The 21632-nt window shown below is 35.4% G+C and overlaps 1 protein-coding gene across 1 annotated transcript in view; it reads right to left on the minus strand.

The window, feature by feature from the left end:
- Positions 1–19855, minus strand: part of LOC107038461 — a 93503-nt gene extending 73648 nt beyond the window's left edge. The window contains exons 1-2 of the mRNA XM_015257556.1: positions 19059–19855; positions 9779–9947 (exon numbers count right to left, since the gene is read on the minus strand). Of these exons, the coding sequence (XP_015113042.1) occupies positions 9779–9940 (162 nt within the window). The 5' untranslated portion in view covers positions 9941–9947; positions 19059–19855. The remainder of the gene's footprint in view (positions 1–9778; positions 9948–19058) is intronic.
- Positions 19856–21632: the final 1777 nt, after the last annotated feature.

A 21632-nucleotide genomic window follows, 5' to 3' on the forward strand; every position in this document is an offset into this window, starting at 1 on the left:
GGGGGGGGGGTGAATTTAGAATTCACAACCGAAAAAATTGAGTCGGTGAGGTTTTCAAAACTATCTCCAAAAGTAAGGGAACTGTTACTGAAATAGCGAATTGTTACTGAAAATTTGGGGAGAGGGGGGGAGTTTTTCGGTGAGTTTTTCAAAGATATCTCCGAAACTAAGAGAGATAGCGAATTTTTAATGAAAAATTGCGGGGGGGGGGGGGGGGGGTGTACATCAAGAATTCAATGAAACTTCCCTCTGCCCAAAATTTTCTGTAAAAATTAGTTATCTCTCTTAATTTTGGAGATATTTTTGAAAAACTCACCGACTCATTTTTTCTGGTTGTGAATTCTCAATGCATCCCACCCCCTGCCCCCCTCTCGCCGCACGAAAATTTTCGTACAAATTCGCTATTTCCCTTAGTTTCGAAGATATTTTTTAAAAACTCACCGACTCAATTTTTTTGGTTGTCAATTCTCAATTCATAACCCCATAGTAGTCTCCCCTTAAGTTGAAAATGGAGAAACATTTATCCGGAAAAGATGATCCACTGCATTCTGCCGAGAACAGTAAAAATACTCAATCAATTTCTAACTCTGACCTATCCCCTGTCTTTTGAAACTCAGGAGGCGTCTCACTGACAGCAATCAGGTATACCTATCCAACTTTCTCGCGTAGCAGTGACACCCAGTTGTTGTCGTAGTTGGATGGTTGGAGAGCATTGCAATTATAATTGCGCAATTTAGACTCGAATGCATCCATCGTACTCTTGCATTTTCTACGAGCACAATTACCCATGTGACTTGTGTTGCCATTGCGATAGGATTGCGGAAAAGGAGGAGAAGAGACATTCTTCAGATTCTTGTGTCCTTTATCGAGTGGTGTTGTGCGTGCTGTGTATCTTTTACCTCATTAAAGAGATCGTAAAGTTCACTATTTATTTAACTTGATAATGATTTTTTATTCAATTAAAATTATCGTAAACAGAGGAAAATGAATAGAATTAGATGATTCTTCTTATCAGAAGAATTTCAATTCAATTGGCATAAGGATAAAAACCATAATAATAATAAGTTTGATCATGTCTAATTTCGTTGAATTCTGTTCTTTTCTTTTCTGATAGTATTCTTTTCATAAAAAAGTGGATAATGGCATCTTTTTAAAAAATGAGTATAGTAATTATTGCGAATAAATGAGCAATTTGCTTCCGAATGGGTTCTTTTTTTTGAAATTCTTATTTCACTATTTTCTTCTTCTATTTTTTCATGTCATAATGCTATCGTCAAGTGAAATGTCATCAAAATTTTGTGTACTATTTCCTTCATTCAAATAATTCTATATTCAGACCCTCTTAAGAGTCCAATTCATTTTCAATGTAGGTTTAATTAAGGTTTCATCGAGGTTTAATCAGTGTATAGCCAAAGTTAACAAACAATACTAGTAAACAAACTATTTCAAAATGTTGAAAAATTCTGTAAATTTCTTATTACATGTTACCCTCAGGTTGCAATAAATTCCTTCAATTTACTGATAATGTTCCCTCGCATGACGAACATGGAAAAAAATTCATCCACAGGTCACGCACAATTTTCCATCGTATTACCCACGACAAACGAAATGAATCTGATCACGATCTAGAGTGTAGATCCGCTGGTTGATGGCCAGTTGAGCATGCGGAGGAACGCGATTACGTTCATCCGATGAGTTGAACACGAAGGAGAAATTCCCAGCCGATGAGAAACAAGAAGAAAAAAAATGTCATTTGGAGAGAAAACAAAGAAATACAATCTGGATCTTTTTCTTCTCCAAGGGAGATACGATCATCCAAATTTCCAATCTGTGTAGAGCTATGGGTATTATTCCCACGTGCGTAACAAACGATCCTCTTATCTGATCGCGAGCGTGTTAACGTTCAAACAATAATCACCGCGCAATCCAGCGAAAGTTGACGATTGTCGCAATGGTAGAGCAAATACGCGTCGAGAGTCATTTGCTAAATTTTTCTGCAGTTGTCATTCTTAAAATTTACATTTCGGTGGTAAAACACGTCATAAACATCCGGAAAAATTGTTCATTAAGAATTTACATATTTAGCATTGAAATTCGGTTTTCTGAATGGTTCTTGTAAATTTTACGATCGAGGATATTCACGTATCTTTCGCAGTTTCATAGATTTCCAATCATTAAATTTATAAATTGAATTGCGCGAGATAAATTTGAAAAAATATATGAGTACTTAGAGTCAATCATATTACAGTCACCAAAACAGAATTTTTCAACGTTTCTGCCTTATGAATAAATATATAAATGCAATTATTTACAGTTTCGGAAACCTCTTTTTTCAAAATTGACTGTTTATAAATAATTAATAAAAAAAATGGTGACCTTTAAAAATGATGATTTTCCCATTATTTTATGAATACACCGCCAAAAAAGAGACTTCCTAATTTGTTTTAGATTTTTAAAATGATTCCTTATGGTTCAAAATGAAGAATCTCATTCATATCTTCAGAGTTTAAATAATGAAAATCATCGCGAAGTAAATGAAAATAATCAGGTAATTGGGAACTGTTGAAAATTTTCGGCTGAAGTTCCTAGTATGTACACATCTTGGAAATTGTTATGAGGTGATAGTTTCCGTTAGATTTCAGGACATTTGGTGATTGAAAATTCACTATTTAATAAGAAAATCAATGGAAACTGTACTTTTTATTTCAATGGAAATAAATTCCCTGGAATTTCCATAGAAATTATTAGAAATAAAAAATATCTGAATAAATATATGATTGAATGCTCAGTTAATGGAAAATTCAGTGGAATTTGATACTAAATACTCATATTTTGATTAAAAACTCAAGTCATGTGAGGAATTGTCATCTTCCTGCTGCTCAAAAATTTGGAATTCCATTGAATTTTCACTGAAGTTTATAAGTTCGTCATTAGTCCCCATAAATCAAGTTTAACGATACTCTCTTAAAAAATTGCTACTAAACTATTCATGAAATTTCAATTTTCTGTAACACTTTATATTGGTTGATTGAATTTTTCGATTTGTCCTGATTTCTGATTTTTGGTGATAAAAAAATTGAACAACGTTCTTTGTATATTCTGCACTGACATGTAGATTGATGTTTTCCAAGGAACAACACGATTTGAATCAACAGCGTGATGAGAAAATAATTTTGAATTTCAAATTCCGATTTATAGCTATAAGTAATGTAAAACTGAAAGGTGTCTGCCACCATTCGAAGCTTCGTTTTTCACACCTTAAAAAATTTATAGATTGTAATCGGAGAAGGTCCCATGCAAAATATTTGATTTCGCAATTTCACCTCGATATCCCTTCAAGAATCCCACTTTTATCAAATCAACGTGTCCTAATAAAACGAAGATATCTCAGGAATTTTTCAGCAAAAAATAATCTTGCCATAATGTCACCAAAAAAAAACTCTATTTTAAGATTTCAAAGATCTTGAAATAAGATTTTCAAAAGTCTTAATTTGGAGATTGAAAGTTTCAAGTTTGGAAAGTCTCAATTTGAAATCATAAATTTCAAAACAAAGGTTGTTTTTTTGGTAATGCCCTTAATTGACCATGTCTGTTCGGTATATATACACAATAAAATAAAATAAAACGAAACCCCACGACCTCTTTTTTTCGAGATTCTTCGTTGACCCACGACACTCTAAGAATTAGTATAAATTTCTCTGATGCACGAGCCCATTCTCCAAATTATGGAAATTCCTATCGAAATTCATGACACCAGTCGTGTTTATCCCTTTCTACTCATAAAGTAGCACCCCAGCAATTGGCCTAACCGGGCCACTATCTCCTTTTCCAGATTCCAATACAACGCGCACGCGTTTAAAATCCACCTCTCCCCTCATTTATGAATGCCCAGCACACATCTACCTATAGAAAACAAGTCCACCGAGTTGGTGGCATCGAAACACCGAATACATTTACGCATTTCTCTTTTCCCTCCCCCTTACCTCGTTTCTCCCATCGCATCATTTGCTCGATGAATACAACCATTCAATTCCTTTGATTTCCGAACTAAAGAAAGAGGTGAAAGAAAAATCCCAGGGTTATTCTATCTCCAATCATTGAGCGTTTGGAATTCTCGTGTGGAACCGAAGACCTACATTGAGGTGAATAAAGCGGATAAGTCAGCACGATTCGTTGGATTTTTAAGAAAGATGAAATTGCAGATGGCTCCTAATTGCTGAGGTTTAACAACACCAAACAACCAGTAGATTTCATTACTCATTATTCGCTGTTGGTTTATGGTATTTCTTCGTTCTATTTCACTCGAATTTTTTCATTCTGCAAATCTCCTTTCTCTGTACCGAGGTCGAAATTAAATCAACAACAGTGGGAGAATCCATTCCGCGTGGAAACTTGAAAGAGACTGGACTAATGAACTTATCAATAAAAACTGCTTTTGATCAGTTTTCGGTCCGCAATGTAAAACTTGTTTGGATCCGTGCCTGATAAAAATTCTCTTTCATCACACTGTCCGTAAAACGTCATTTTACGGACAGTTCGTGTCCGTCAAACGCCTTTTGCGGACATTGTGAAGAAATATTATGTTCGTTACTCGGCTGAAAACCACTTTTCTGAAGAAAAGTTGTTTTCGCCCTCGTGCCGAAATAGTATATTATGTCATCAAGCGATAATAGTACATTAGAGTACAAGGGCACAAATTTCGCTTTCGACGAATGTGAAGTTTACAGGCCGAGCCGAAGGCGAGGTCTGTATTCACATTCGTTGAAAACGAAGTTTATGCCCGAGTGGTCTATACCATTTTATGCCACATCGTGCAGAAGTCGAGCTTGAAGCACGCTGCGCGAAGCGCAGCGTGCGATAAACTCGACTTATTGCACGGCGTGCCATAAATAGTTATTTTCACACTGCTGCTACAATCATCTCGTGCCGAAAAGTATTTTTCGTTTACTCGTAATTTCGACACTAGGCCGTGAGGAACTTTTCTGGCGAATATGAGGTTACAGGACGAGCCGAAGGCGAGTTCTGTAATCATATGAGGCAGAAAAGTTCTTCACGGCCGTGTGTCGAACCATTTTTTTTGCGATTGGGACCGAAAACCGCGATTCTAACTTCGCTTCGCTCGGGTAACGAAAAAGTCTTCAGTTTCATTTACATGTAAATGAAAAAGGCACAGTTCGGCCTCTCGTTGAACGTGACACCCCTGTCAAAATAGTATATTTCGTCATTAGGCTGAAAAAAACTTTTCTGGTGAATATGAGTTTGCAGCCCAAGCCGAGGGCGAGGGTTGCAATCATATGTGCTAGAAAAGTTTTTTTAGGCCATGTGACGAAAGATATTTTTTGTTATAACGGCCGGAATGACAAAAAATATTGTTCGACACATGTGAGACGGAAATTTTCAGCTCGTGTGATTGGCAGCCCTTGGTTTCGCCTCGGGCCTCCAACTTTATACTCATGAAAATTCCGTCTCACTCGTATCGAAATATACAATTTTTTGCACGTAGAAAAAAATGCGGAAAAAGTGCCGTGGAAATCACGTAAAAATTGCGTTGTTTGACATAATTGTCGTGTCCCTAAAAAAAAACAAGTTTTTGCAAAAAAATTGTGCCAGGGAAAATTTTCGTTTGGATTTTCCTGTAAATTAAGATTATTTTTTTGAAAAATAGAACTTTCAAGAAGAAGGCGACATTCTCAAAGTCTTTTTATGAATTTAACGGAATTGACTTTTGCATTTTCTATATTGAAATAAAATATGTATACATAGATACGCATTTTGGTATTTACTATGACAAATAATGCTTTATTTTTTGCACTAAAATGTTCAAGACCATATGATCTAGGGCAAAAAATAATGAAATTACGAATTTCACAGATAGCTTACTAATAATTCACAGACTTAAACAAATTTTGAGCAGTTAGAAGACGAAATTTCCCAACTTTTTTTTGTTTTCAATGGAAAAATGAATATTTAGTCTGAAATTATGCTGGATTTCCCATTAATTCAAAAATTCAACCATGCATTCACCTAAATTTCCCTGTTTTCTATTAATTTTCTGGTAATTATTGAACCGAAATTTACATTTGTTGTTCCATTATTATTAATTTTTTTAATTCAAAATTTTTTTCAACCGTGTGCGACATGAAAGTTTTCTAAAAATTGAATGCGTAATTTGTCAATTATTAAAAAAATAACACTTAAGGTCTTGTTAAGGGACCTTAACAAGACCTTGAAAGGAAATTGAGGTTCAGTGCAATGGGACGTTGGATAATCGAACAAGTTAACTGTTCAAATATCCATCAGAAGTTATCGTATTTAAAAAATTATTCATGCCTGTCAATGTGTCAATTTGAGATTATTGATTGTTGATTGTTGATTTATAGTGGTATCGCCGATAAGGAATTATCTCCGATCTCGTGAAATCCATTAACAAGTAAAGGTTACGAGTGATATTTCAAGAATATAATTGCATATTCTCACAACCTAAATCATCCAATTCTACCTACTTCTCGAAATTTATGACTATAGTGGAATTTAACGCATGTCAGCACTTCAAAAGCACTTAACTCTATTGATACTCGATCAAACTCTTAAACTCACGCTTATTTCATTTGATATGCTTTATGAATATGCAGTCCAGGTACCCAAACTGGTAAACTCTGAAATAAGCGATTCTCTTCGGTTTTTTTCGCGTATTTTCATCACATATTCATTCGGAAGGTTTTCCCTAAGTTCGGTCCTTATGAGGTCCAAATATATTTACAGATTTTGCTTTCGAATGAAAGCTTTATAGTCTTTGATTTTAACGATCTTCTAATTTTGCCTGAAATTACGTAGAATGTCATGAAACGTGAAGATATGATGTTTTTGCAAAATGTGTGTATGTATTATATGTTGAAATGTGTGTGCGAATTTTTCGGAAAATTTTTATAGATCTTCCCAGAAAATGGAATAAAGTTGAAGCTAAAAATCTGAAATTACGTCACACAATTGGTATTGCTTTGGAGCACTTCTGGGCGCAATCTCAGCTCAATCGGTGAAGTAGTTACCGGGATACCGAAATTTCTCAAAAATCTTTTTTCCTCAATATCTCGACGAACTACGCGACTATCTACGCGACTGAATTAAATTTTTTGACGTCAAAATATCTCTCTATATGAGAAAAATTTAAATTGCCTTCTGGTGATAAAAATTTGGAACTCGAAATTACGACTCCGAAATTAAGAGTCATGAGAGTTAGAATAAGGGTTACGAGGGTCAGAATAAGGATCACGAGAGTCAAAATAAGGGTCATGAGGGTCAAAATAAGGGCCGCAAGGGTCAAATAAGGGTCACAAGAATCAGATTAAGGGTTATATGGGTCAGGTTAGGGGTCACAAGGGTCAGATTAAGAGTCTAAATAAGTATCACAAGGATCAGATTAAAGGTCAGAGTAAGGGTCCAAGTAAGAGATATGCGAGTCAAAAGCCGAGGGTCAGAAACTAAGGGTCACCAGGGTCAACATAAGGGTCACGAGAGTTGTTGTGAGGGTCCGATTAAGGATCTAAATCAGGGTCACAACAGGCAGATTGAGGATCATACAGATCAGATTGACGGTCTTGGGGGTCAGAAACTAAAGGTCACAAGGGTCAGAATAAGGATCATAGGAGTCATATGGTGGTTGGAGAGCGGAGCGAGTAGGGGGCATAGTCCCCTAGTTCCTTGTGATAATATCTATCAACTGAACTCACAATATTGCTATGTAGCTAGGGACAGTTTGGTAATAATAGGCATTATTCGTTTTTATGTGAAAATCGCTCTGGGCATCATAACTCCCGAAAAAATTTACATATAGGATGTTGAAATTTGGTGAGATTGTAGCTCTTATGGTATTACAGGATGGGATTGTGGATATTGCGAAATCGAACAAGCGGTTTAGAAGATATTCAACTTTTTGTGAAAGACAGTTTTGTTCAATATCTCCCAAACTACTGGTCCCATTTATTTTCATTTTTTTTTCAAAATACTCGTTTTATTTCTTCAATTAATCGATTTTTTCGGTATGGCTTCTCAAGGTAACACCAAATAACATGATGAAGCCTTTTGATGTTAGAAGTTCATAGAAATATAATTGAAAACTGCATGTCAATTTTCCATGTGCCTTTGAAATGTATTGAAAATCAAATTATCCCTAGATTTCTGATTTATTTTAATTTATAATAATTTGATAATTTGAATTTAGAAATTTATAATAAGAAATAGGAAACTGAGAACTATAGACAATCCATTTCTCACAAGTTTCAAGGATTTTGATAATCTCATGATTTCGAAATCAAATCTTTCACTGAAGTGCTCGAAAATTGATGATTTAAGAAAAATATAAGGTGTTGAAATTTTCCATAGATAAGTTGTTAAATATTACAGGAATTTTCATTTAAAATTCAAAGTGAAAGATTCTATTACTAACTGTAATCAGACACATATTTTTTTTGATTGTCCGAAAGCGTCGTCAGGGCAAGAAAAGCAAAATTAATTGAAAAAAATAGAATATCCAAGATAATCGTCACCATTTCATTTTTAAAACTGGCCTCAATAATTTGAAAAAAAGATAATAATTTCGCTTTCTGTCACTACTTTCACTATTTTTTTCTATCATGGAGTAGGCGATGAAAGTTCGGAAAAATGTGAACTTGAAAGTGATTAGGAAATCGCTTTCTGAAGAAACGAGTGGCATTGCCGAATATTTCCTCCAAATGAACTTTTTTCATCACACATTGTCGACAGTAGCCTGCAGCGACTGATATAAGCTCCCTCTCAAGATTCACTTTTCCACATTGACGAACAATATTAAGCAATGCGTGAAATGTTGCGAACCTTGCTGAAACGCAACTTCAATCACATGAGTAATTATTAGTTCAAGACAATGATCATGAAGTCTGCTTCCAATAAACCATAACTTTCGCAATAAAAATATAATAATTCGCAGTTTTAATGATCTGAAACATTCCTGAGGCTCTTAGGTTTTTATGATATCCTTAGACTGAAAATTTTATCATTGACTTCAATTTCAATGTCATTCATTTATTTATTTAGACAATACATGTCTTGTATAAGTGAGGGTTCAAACCGACGTAATAGATAAATTTCGCTCCTTTTATTTCATTTTTTACACCAGGTTAGTAAAAACAACCTGTGCTAGAAAATAAATTACAAAGTATCTAAACTAAAGATACGATTACAAGGTGATAAGGCAGCAGGAATCAAAAGGTTGAGATCTAAATCACACTTTTCCTTCTTTATCTTATCATTCTTTAACCTATTATTCCAAGTTCCTTATTCTCCAAACAAATTTGTTATTAAAATTGCAACAAAAGGAAAAATGAAAAACCACTCTCAAATATAAATATGATCTACCAGATTCAGACATCACAGATGAAAGGAATTCTGTAAAACCCGTTCGAACATTTCACAATATCAGCATCAACCATAAATAGCCGTAATGGACCCAGAAAATCTTTGATTAGACTTTCCAAACGTTTTAACGAACATTGAATATAAAATAAAAAAATAAATGGCGACAAAATTAGAATGCGATAAGGGAGGCATCAGGATTGAATCTCCCGTATAAAGACGAAAGGTTTATTGTTTTTATGTAAAGTGAGGATGCCTTGCACTGGTGTGAAACCGGCTCTATTTAGCTCGTTAATGACTCAAAGATGGGCAGATATAAATTCTAAAAATAGCACTCTTGAACTCTTATTCGGTGGTTGACCATTTGTGGGCGTTATGATAACTGTTTTACCTGGAGTGTGACCTTGAAAGGCTCTTGAAGTCGTTCACGCTCGAGGAGATACGCTATGGCACCGGGCATTGCATCCACCCCTTTTGCTTCCCTAGCACCAAGGTACCATACGTAGTAGGAACTTTTCTTGACATCTTTGCTGGTGCGAAGCCTCAAGGCCATCGCTCAACTGCAACAAAATACGTTTTCTTTGTTTATTCATTTGAGAAATACCAAGAAATAAAGGAAAATCATTATTTTTGGCTTTTTGATTCCACAGAGAAAAGATTTGTAGCTTTTTTTCAATATATCACTAATTTTTGGCAATCCGTGAATGCAGTTCATGAATGCAGTGAATTTGTCATTACACGGTTAAAAAATCAATCTCATTGACAGTTGAGTAGTAATTTTCACGAGAGCAATATTGAATTAGATGCAATGGGATGAAAAAAATGAAATTTCAAATTGCATTGAAAATTCAATGGAATTTAAAATTTTAGAGCTGCAGAAAGCTGAGAAGTTAACCAATTGACTTGAGTTTTCAATTAAAAGATGAATATTTATCACCATATTTATCGCCCTTATTTCAGCGGATTATTTCGTTTGAAATTCAGTACCTGCCCTTCCGACAACTGAAGTATGCCGCGTATATGAAAAAAAATATCTATGAAATATATGTCAATTATATACATATATATTTTCGGCCAAAATGCAATATGCAACGTACATACGAGATATATGTAGACACATATATCTGTCTCGCATATATGTCACATATTATCTGCATATATTGTTTGCATGAAGAATTTCATCTGGAAAAACTGAAAACGGACCGTTGTGGCGATTGTGGTGAACACAACACTGCGTCACCATTTTTAATTATTAGTCCCTTAAAATCAAAGTTTAGGAGAGTTTTAGAAAATGCCTAATCAGAGGACCAGTATTAAAGTCCTGCGTAAATTTGTAAACAATTTGCAGTGCAGTGTCAACTATCCCTAAAGGTTGGAGACAGATCTCTGAAAATTAACCCTAGTTACTGTTCACCATATGAGGGAAACACCGCAGCGCGTCGTTTTTCGTCAAGTATCATTGACTGGATAAACGGAAAAATTGAAAAAAAAATTGACTTTTTCAATTGAAGTGTATAACACATTTTGGCGGTTTCAGAACAACATAATTCCCAAAATTCCAGAAGAAAAAAAAATTATCTCATTTATTTAAGCATATCCAATTTATCCAATTTGAGCATATCCGAGTACTTTGCACTTTGTACTTTCTACTTTCATTTGAGCCCCATTCGACCCCAAGTTTCCGTATATTTTACAATGATTTTATTATATAAACTTTGCCGGAAATTTAAAAAATTATGAAAATGATTAACTGTTGAAAAAAGTCGATTTTCGACAAAAAAACTACTTGAAGAATTTGTTATTAACAAATGGATAAACATATTGGAAAACCATCCGATGGTTTGAAGGAAAATGATAGTAACTATCGTCTATCCAGAGATGAAGTGAAGCGGATGAATAGATTCCGAGATTCGACGCTCACCGTATCAGAAAACATAGATTCGAGAAAAATACAAAAGAAAACATTTCGCTACAGCACATCAGGCGGTACGATCCTTCACGAGAATCGTCACAACTCTGCCCATTTTTGGAATTTTCACAAAAATGGGATTTATAAGTGAAGATAAAACTCTACACTATAAAACTATGAACAAAACAAAATGTTTTCAAGTTCCAAAGCTAGCCATGCCCCTTAAGGTACTTCCTCAGTGAGTTATACTTGGTGAAAATTTCGCAATGAACTGAAGACCTAAAATTTGGATCATATGTTGTTAAGCACATTTGAAAACATTTCCCAAAATTTCAAGTATTTTCTCTACGCGAATTTTTGAGACATCCATCGTCAAACATTCAATTTTTGTCTTTTTCATCTTTTTGTCGATGCATATCTCAAAAATTCGCGTGGGAAAAATACTTGAAATTTTGGGAATCGTTTTCAAATGTGCTCAACAACATATGATGCAAATTTTAGGTCTTCAGTTCATTGCGAAATTTTCACCAAGTATAACTCACTGAGGAAGTACCTTAAGGGTAACAGAATGTCGCTAATTTTCCAAATTTTTGAAGAAATTTCCTGCTGACAGTTATCGATATTTTTACAAATCCAAGCACATTAATCTCCAGGAGGCGATGATGAAGATCAATGTGCTTTGGGTTAAAAAAATATGAATGACTTTGAGCAGGAAATTTGTTTTAAGATTTTGAGGAAACGGTGGCCTTTTGTTACCCCTTAAATGAAATGACTCGTCACGCAACGTTGCCGGAAACTCGCTAAACGCGCCCGGGCAGTGTAGAGTAAATCCAGCAACGTTAAAGCCTAAATAACCAGGCGGCACATTCCCGCGGAGGTGACCGAGTCGCTGGGTCACGCAAGGTGACCAGAGTAGGGTTAACGATATGACCCCAAAAACTTGAACTTTTCTTTCTTCGGATCCATAAGTTGTGATTCAGGAAAAAATTATTTGAGTGATGAAATGAAGAAGTCATGTAAATATCTCGTACAATGAGTGATCTCAGAGGAGAATGTCAAAGAGCCTTTCCTGTAACTGGAACAATTTCCAACAAATAAGGTCTCGTGGTATTATGATGAATAATAGTAATAATGCCAATTCCAGAGAAGATGAAAAATTTCGCGATAACTTTGTAAAAAATGCGAAAACATTATCTTTCGCATGTTTGGACATTTGAAAGAATTGTCAGGGACTTAGTATTTGGATGATTCAGTCTAGAAGACAGGTGGGGAATCGTGTGAGAGGAGGGGAAATTACAATTAATTAACGAATGGTATTTTAAACGGGTGAAGCTGTGTCAAGGTAAACATGACAGTTTGGTTAATTATGCAAATATGTTGACGACAAGTGGTTCTAGAAGAAAATGTCATCTGACAGAATTTTCAGGTCCTTCAATATTCTAGCAGTTACTTATCCAATAGAACAGTATATTTCGATACGAATGAGACGGACTTTTCACGCGTGTGAAGATGGCGGATCGAGGTGCCGAAAAGTGCATTTTCGTAAACTCTTAAACGAAAAGTAAACGAAAAGTATTTTTTTGTCAGCCCGTGTAGAAAAGTGTCTTTTCGTTTACTAGTAAACGAAAAATGCCACAGTTCGGCACTCGCTGAACGTAACATCACTAACAAAATAGTATATTTCGTAACGAGCTAAAAAACATTTTTTCACGAGTTACGAACAATATTTTTCATCACAATGTGGCGGAAATTGGACTTTTAGGCACGCGGAGCGTGCCGAAAAGTTCACTTTTCGTCACAGCGTGATGAAAAATATAGTTCGGATACACGTGCGACGGGGTGTTTTATCGAAATATATATATGCAGCACTTGTATCGAAATATACTATTGTTTACCTTAACGAAAAAGGCACAGTTCGGCCACTCTTTGAACGTAACATCACCGTTAAAATAGTATATTTCAATACGAGTGAGACGGAATTTTCATGAATGTGAAATTGGGGACCCGAGTCGAAGCCGAGGGCTGCCAATCACACGAGCTGAAAATTCCCATCTCACGTGTGTCGAACAATATTTTTCATCACGCTGTGACGAAAAGTGAACTTTTCGGCACGCTCCGCGTGCCTAAAAGTCCAATTTCCGCCGCATTGTGATGAAAAATATTGTTCGTAATGAAATATACTATTTTGACAGTGATGTTACGTTCAGCGAGTGGCCGAACTGTGCCTTGTTCGTTTACAAATAAAACGAAGACTTTTTCGTTTACAAGTAAATGAGAAAACGCTCATTATCTCTGAAACTACTGTCGGTTTTCAATTTTTTTTTCTTCAAAGTACTCGTCTTGCAGTCTTCTGTCGAGATAAATCGAAATATGAATACCCATTCACACAAAGTTTTCGAGATATTGGCATTTTTTTATTTTTTTACTAAGGCTTTAATTTAATTAGTGTTATTTAATCACACTTATTTTTGGTGCGAATTACATTACAACCTTGTTTATCCGGCCTTCGATCAACCGAGCCCCTGCGTTATCCGAGGCAACGAACTTGCTCGGATAATACGGAAAAACTCGGATAAAACGGATGGAGCCGCATAAACTTGTTACAGCACGTTTTGTGCACTCTTCGGTTGCGAGCTAAAAATTAACAGTCGGCCTTCAACCATCAATGAACGAACATTGCCATGTCGCAAAAAAAAAACGTCGTAGTCGTGATTGAATTTTATAGGGGAGGGTAGGGTAAAGTGGATTCTTTCGACTTTTTAAAAATTATTCATAATTCAGAAACAAATGATTCAATATTGCTCAGTTTAGGTTCATCACAAAGGGAAAGAATTGTTCTTTGTATTGAAGAAAAAATGACTGAATTTCCTCAACATTTCAACGCGTCACTAATATTTAAAGAGAAGTCAAAAGTGTTCATTTTACCTCAACCTCCCCTAATATCATTTCAAATACATAAACAATGATTAAAATTTCCGAATTCTGTATTTTTTCTGTGCTATTCGAGTTTTCGCTTATCCGAGGTACTTTTTTCTCATATTACCTCGGATAAACGAGGCTGTACTGTATCCCTAAAAAGGCATCTCCTAGCTGAAGATGATCCAGCCATTTTTTATGTAAATCAACTCTAAAACTGTCTATTTTATTTCCTACATGGAAAGGATAAAATTCCCCAAAATGAGAAATGATATATACCCTGTTACAATGTTTTTTAAATTTCATGGAAGATATGATAGTAATTCTCATGACAGTGACATTGACTCGGATTTAGGGGAAAAATGGTTATGCAATTTCAAGTTTTAGGCAGAATTCAAGGAAATTCATGAGTTTTTAGTTGGAGTGAGATGGAAATTTCACAACTTGATTGAATTTTCAATGGAACATGAATATTCAAAAACAAAATCACATGAAATTTCAATTTTTCCCTGAATTTTTACGGAATAATTGACCTGAAAAATCAAGTATTTTATTGATTTACAGATCATTCGAACAGGAAATCAATGGAATATTTCATTCTTCAATGATAAGATTTGCTGAAATTTCACAGGAAATTGAATGTGATAAAAATTTCTAGGATTTTCTGACGGAAAATTCAGACGAAAATTTTTAACTGTGTACTAAACAAGAGTTTGTTTATATTTATTGTCTGTTGTGTATAGAATAAAAATTTCCTTCTTACAGCAAAAATTTCATCCGTAAAGATAAAATTTTTTGATTTTATAAGTTCACTTTTGATGTCTTGAACACAATAAAGCTTGTTCATGGAGTAAGATATGTGACAAAAGAAGATTTGTTAGAAACAAGAAATATCTGTTTCCGTCTACCAAGCAATTACAAGACGTTGGGAACGCAAAAATTTTATGTGTAATTGAAATGTTTGTTTTCTCTTGGTTGTCAGAATAAACAGTCACACCGCCGCGGTGCGAAGAGTAACGCATTGTGCGTACGAAACGTGCAATTTCTTCTTAAAGGATTTTTGTTGTAAAGTCGTCTTCTAATTTGATGCTACTGACCGGAATATGCGGCAAAACAACTCTGAAAATGATGAAAGAGAACGTGAATCTTCTGAAATCTTTCAAACACTCGGGCTTTTATGGAGTCCATAAAAAAATGATACTTTATTCTAAAGTACTCCAAAAGCAAAATAAAAGTCAAGAAATTTTCAAGTACTTCATTCTCAACGTGAGAAGTTGAAAAACATCGTCAAATTTTCTCCGAATAATGAATCAATTATCATAAAAATTAACCGTGTACTAAAATGAAGGAAAAATGTCTGTAATCAAGTCCCAAAAATTCCATCAAACACCCCAATACAAATTAATTAACCAATTTACAGATGAAATTTAAAACCAGAGAAATCACTAACCAATTAATTCCCACATTTTTGTTAATCATTCACGGTTCACCCAGCGAGTTCATTACTCCGATAAACCCATACCGTTTTCAAGTCTGCGATAATCAGACTTATGTGGAATACTTCCTCCTGCGTATATCCGGTGCGCATTCGTGTGCCCATTATCTCTAAACCCCATAACTAAACCCAAAAACCGTCGATCCCCCTTCTTCTTCGAGCAAACTTCCTTGGTTTGCCTTCAATAATACTATCCTTTATCTAAACAAGAAAAAACTAGACAGAAAATTATACGAAAGAGCTCTAATTTTTAGGAGTATTCACATTCACTTTCAAATAATTTGTCAAGAATTTAAGGAATTGTGCGGCCTAAAGAATTTCACTCGAAAAACGTGCAATAGTAATAACAGGTGAACAATGGCATTTTTTTTTAAATGAGTATAGTAATTGCTGCTAATAAATTAGTAATTTGTTTCCGAATGAGTTCTCTCTTTTTAATACTTATTTCACTATTGTCTTTTATTTTTTCATGTCATAATACTATCATCAATTGAAATGTCAGAAAAATTTTACATATTATTTCGTTCTGTCAAATACTTCTGCATTCAGACCCTCTCAAGACTCGAATTCGTTTTCAGTCTGGGTTTAATCAAGGTTCAATCAAGGTTTAATCATTGCATAGCCTTGATTCAATCAGGGTCTATTCGGAATTTAGCAAGAGGGTTCCCAGGGTTCCCAGGGTACCCAGGTTCTGTCAGAAGTTAGTCGGGACCATGAATCAATATGAATGAGTGTTCAACATAATAGACTCATACCTGAGTCTAATAGAGATGGAGATATTGATATGAAAAGCTCATGACGGTAATGTGTAACTTGATAAGCAATGATACTGTTCTCACCATTTTTCAACTTGATTAAGAAAACATTGAAATGTACTTTTCAGGCCCCGATTTAAGTGATATTACTGATGATTCTTTCAGTAATCATGAAAACCGAATTTTCTCTTTCAAATCGTATAAACAATGCCCTGTTATTCAACCACGAATTGTGCGACCCCCATCATATCCTGATAGAATCAAGAGGGTATTGTTATCAATTTTTTAAGCCATAAGTAATTCTATTTTGATGACCATTTGTGTGAGTGACGGTTGAAAAATTGATTTTTGGAAAAATATCAATTTTTTCGAAACTGTATGAAAAATTAAATTTTAATTGATGTCAATGAATAGAGTTTATTGAGGTCTATATTTATGAAAAAATCATGAAAATCGATTGATTCCTTATATGAAAGTTTCGAGAAAAGAAATGAAAAAAAAGATCACATACATAGATACAAACGAACATTCATACCGACACCATCTAAAAATCACATATTTGGATTTTTGGACCACATTTAGTTATCCAAACATAAGAAATTGAAGACGTACATTTGAACGATTACAAAGCTTTCATTCGGAAGAAAAATAGTACATTTCGACTATTCATACTAGGACGCATGAAAAATTTTCTGGCGAATATGAGTGTCCAGCACGAGCCGAAGGCGAGTGATGCAAATCATATGAGTCAGAAAATGTTTCTGCGCCCGTGTGTCGAACAATATTTTTTGTCACTCTGGTCGCAGGCAGTATTTTTGGCAGGTGTCCCTGCGGCGTGCCGCAGACAGACGCGCTTAAAACGCCGCCTTACGACCAGAGTGACAAAAATAAATAATAATAATTGTGGTGAGCACAATACTACATCACCATCTTTGATTATTGATAATTTAAAAACAAAATCTACACTGTTAGAAATTTTTAGAAATTTCGTGGAAAATATAACAGTAATTCTCATGAGAGTGACATTGAATCCGATTTAGAGGAAAAATGATTATGAAATTTCAAGTTTTACGTAGAATTCAAGAAAATTCATGAGTTTGTAGTAGGAGTGAGACGGAAATTTCACAATTTGATTGAATTTTTAATCGAACATGAAAATTCAGAAACAAAATGACATGAATTTTCAATTTTTCCCTGAATTTTCCTGTTTTTTCAATTTTTTATGGAATAGCTGAACTGAAAAATACAATATTTTACTGATTTCCAGACCATTCGAACAGAAAATCAATGAAATATTTGTTTTTTCAATGACAAGATTTTCTGAAATTTCAGTGGAAATTAAGCATGATGAAAATTCCGGCATTTGACACAGGAAATTCAGTCGAAAATATTTAACGGTGTAGAGGAGGTGAAAAAAAAACATAATGTAGGTACCAGTGTACATATCCTTTGCAAATTTGTAATTAATATGATGATTTTTTTTTCATGTACTGAACATCCCAATCCGTCTTTTTTAATCAAAAATGAATTATCATGTGTCTTCCTCTTATTTAGAACACATGTCACTAAGATTCAGTGACTTTTCGATCCTAAATTTTAGTGATTTTGTCAGCGCACCGACTAGAATGATTCATTCATGGTGAACAAGGTTCACAAACTATTAATGGATGGTAGAGTTGAATACCACCAAATAAATATTTCTCGACAGCTACCAAATGATTTAGTTGACAGGAAGAAGTTAAGAAAAACACACATTCGTTGATAGTTAACGAATCATTAGTTGTCGCAATAAAACTCTCAGTTAACTGTGAAAAATAATGTTTCTTCAGAATTCATGGTTCTTTGAAATGGGCTGTGTATCAACTATTAACAAATGGACCTTGAAACACCCAAACGAATCGGTTTATTAATCATAAATGAATCCTTGTATCAGCGCGTCAGGTATTATATTTCTAAACATTGGACATGCCCGTTATCTCCGATTCCCATAGCTAAATCCAAAAACCATCTATCCCCATTCTCCCTTTCGCAAATTTCACCGGTATGGCTCCCACAACATTATCCATATTAGCTGAACAAAAAAAATCACAAATTCCCTGATCGTCCGTTCTAACGTACCTCGAGGTAGTTCGTGAGCACCCGTCCAACTTCCTCAATTACTTTCACGCTTAAACCCGTTTTCATGTTATCCATCTCACCCAAGGAATAGCCTTTTCCTACGTACCCATCGACTTTTACATTTGGTTCCCACACAATTCGCCCAATCGACTCCAGTGTAGCTTGTATCCTCCGTAAAAACAACGATCACCCTCTCCACAGATTCTTACATTTTTACCTCGTCTTCTCGGCTCAAAAAATACCCGGGAAAACTGGAGGAGTAAATGGCGAGGCAAAACGTTTATCCATTTTTATCGAAAAAAAACATTGTTATCGTAAAGAAGAGCGGCAAAACTCAGTGCAGAACCAATAAAAAATGAAGACGAAATCACCAAAGGGGAATGATTCACCCGGTAGATCTTACCGAAGAGGGGGTACAGAAGACGAAAAAAGAATGTTTAAAAAAAAACAAGAAGAAGTCGATCTGCACGCAACTCACCTGAAATGCCCGGTACGGAGAATGCACTTCTCTTCTTTTCTCTCTTTCGTTGCTCCTTCCTTTTTCAACCAGAAAATAATAATACAGTACGCTCACTGTGCACGATGCTCGAGCAAGTACCGAGGTATAAATGCAGTATTAACATCAAAAACCAGAGGAGAAGTTGAAAGATGAGGAGACGTTAAACAACAAGAAATAATTGAGTAAATACAACTGAGTATTAGAGTAACAAAAAAAAAACACCTGATTCACTGGGGATCACTGACACTTGAATGGATTATCATCGGTGAACCAACATTCACATTGTACACAAGAATATAAATCATAAATGTTGATTTTTATTTTTCTTAAGGCTAAGATTTCGACAGGTTCAGGTGGAAATTGACGTTGGTGTTGTTTACCGCACGACACGAAACACCAAAATGGACCGAACTCGAGCCGACGAGACTTGGAATTACGGCTGGAGGGAAAGGTACAAGGTAAATTGAAGTGGGGAGAGCGTTTTAAGGCTCAGGGAGAGAGGGAATGGGCACTGGAGAAGTACGAGAGGGGCGAGTGAAGTTTATTCTCTCACTCTCGCCACACCTTGCTGCACCTCTTTAACTAATAAAGTTCGATTTACTACGGTTCATGCGAATTTCTTTAATTTTTTAATTTTTCGCAATTTTTTTACTGATGAGCGAGATTCCTTGGTGATTGAGCTTTATATATTCATCTGCCCGAGGAATTTGAGTTTTCAAGGATAATGGATAGGTGGAATTTTGAGGCTTCAGGCGGTTTTTGTGGTTGCAAGAGCAAACGAGCGTGGAGAGGCTCGAGTGAACAGAAACTCTATAAAACTGTGCATGAGTGGCATCGGGCAAGAACCAAGTCGACGGCATCGTGTCTTCTCCCCCACTGTTCAGGAGGAATCGGGTGGGAGTGGGAGGAGGGGGGCGGCAGGGCACGGCGAGGATCGCCAGGTGCTTATACGGGGTGACCGCTAAAGAATGAACTCGGGAGTTATGGGGAATGAGTTCAAGTGATGACAGGATGATGGTTCAATTTTCGGGATCAATATGGAGATTGATTGTTTTTTGTTTCAGCAGAGGAAAAAAATGTATCCAAGTTTTCTTGCGTTGCCTAAGTGGTGACGTCACACTATAATTAACGAAAATAATTTGAGGAGACAAAATTTCAATTCAAGAACCTTAAGGTCCTGAATTCCAGAACCAAAATTGACTTCAAATCAGTGAAAATGCGCCTTAATTTAAGTATGTATAATAGGTTCGGGATTTCAGGAAAAATTACTGAGGACCAGAACTTTTTTCTGCAATTTTTACAGAAAATTCTCTTAGAATAAGTAAGAATTTCACTTAGATCCAGGACTGAGGGGCTAATAACTTCAAGATCGAGTGACACCACGACTGCAGACTGCAGTCGATTTCACCTGACGACATCAGTGATTTCAATGACTGCATTGAATTCACGATTTCATTGATTTCGAGCATGATTTCCAGTGATTTCATGACTCATTATGATTTCATAGACTCTATTTGACTGAAAGCAATGGTTTCTACGTAATTGAAATCACTGAAACCTCAATGACCCGAAATTGAAAGAATAATCGAGATCAAATAATTATTTACCAAAACGATTGATTTTATTATCATAAAACATTTAACGAACACTTACAAATTATTATTATTTCTAATAAACGAATGGACAATACTAGAAGTACTTTTTTACTTCTCTCAAAATTTTTTGGTCAACTTTCAAGTGCCCTTCATCATCAAACGTTGGAGGTGAAATTGTTTTTCGATATTGTTTAATATCAACATAGCCCTGAGACGTCATTGGCTGCGACAGTAACGTATTTGAATTTGTCTTTAAAATGTACCAACAACACAAAACACCTATATCTCTTTTGTAACCATCAATACGCGCGTATGAACCAGAAAATTCTCGAACCAAAAATTCTAGAACGAGTGTAGAGAGTGGTGTATTTTCAGTCGAGGGATTCCCTCGTGATTTCATGAATTTCATTGACTACAAATGATTTCATTGTGACTTGAAGAAATGACTTCATGAATGGGAATCACGAGATTTCTATGATTTCACTGAGGTCGGCGATTTCAGTGATTTCATGGGTGACTCCAAATTAATTTCACCAGCAAGTGACACCATGATTTCAGGAGTTACTAGCCCCTCGTCCAGGACTTTTTGTGATTCAACTGACTCTTTTATAGGAAATTCAATGCTCTACAAATCATGTTCTATGGATTTCTATCCTATCTATTACGGTTTCGCCAACGTAAAGCGGAAAAGGTCGCGCGGACGCTTAATTTTGCAGTTTTTAATTTTTTAAAAACAATTTTCCGGTCCGCTAGAATCCCAAAAACTTAGTATGTGTTTCATATAATTTTTCCGCATGATATGCTACGATTTTTATCCTTGTTCTATCATCCTTGATTTCAGCCAAAAAAAAGTCCTTATTTGACTGGCCTAAACTAGCGATTCCTGCAGCGCTTACCGGAAGTCTGCTCATTCCAGGAAATCGTGAGGATTCGGCATTCCTATTCAGTCGGTCAAAGC

Source organism: Diachasma alloeum, unplaced genomic scaffold, assembly GCF_001412515.2.
Source record: "Diachasma alloeum isolate Michigan unplaced genomic scaffold, Dall2.0 Dall_scaffold_00284, whole genome shotgun sequence".
Taxonomy (NCBI): Eukaryota; Metazoa; Arthropoda; class Insecta; order Hymenoptera; family Braconidae; genus Diachasma; species Diachasma alloeum.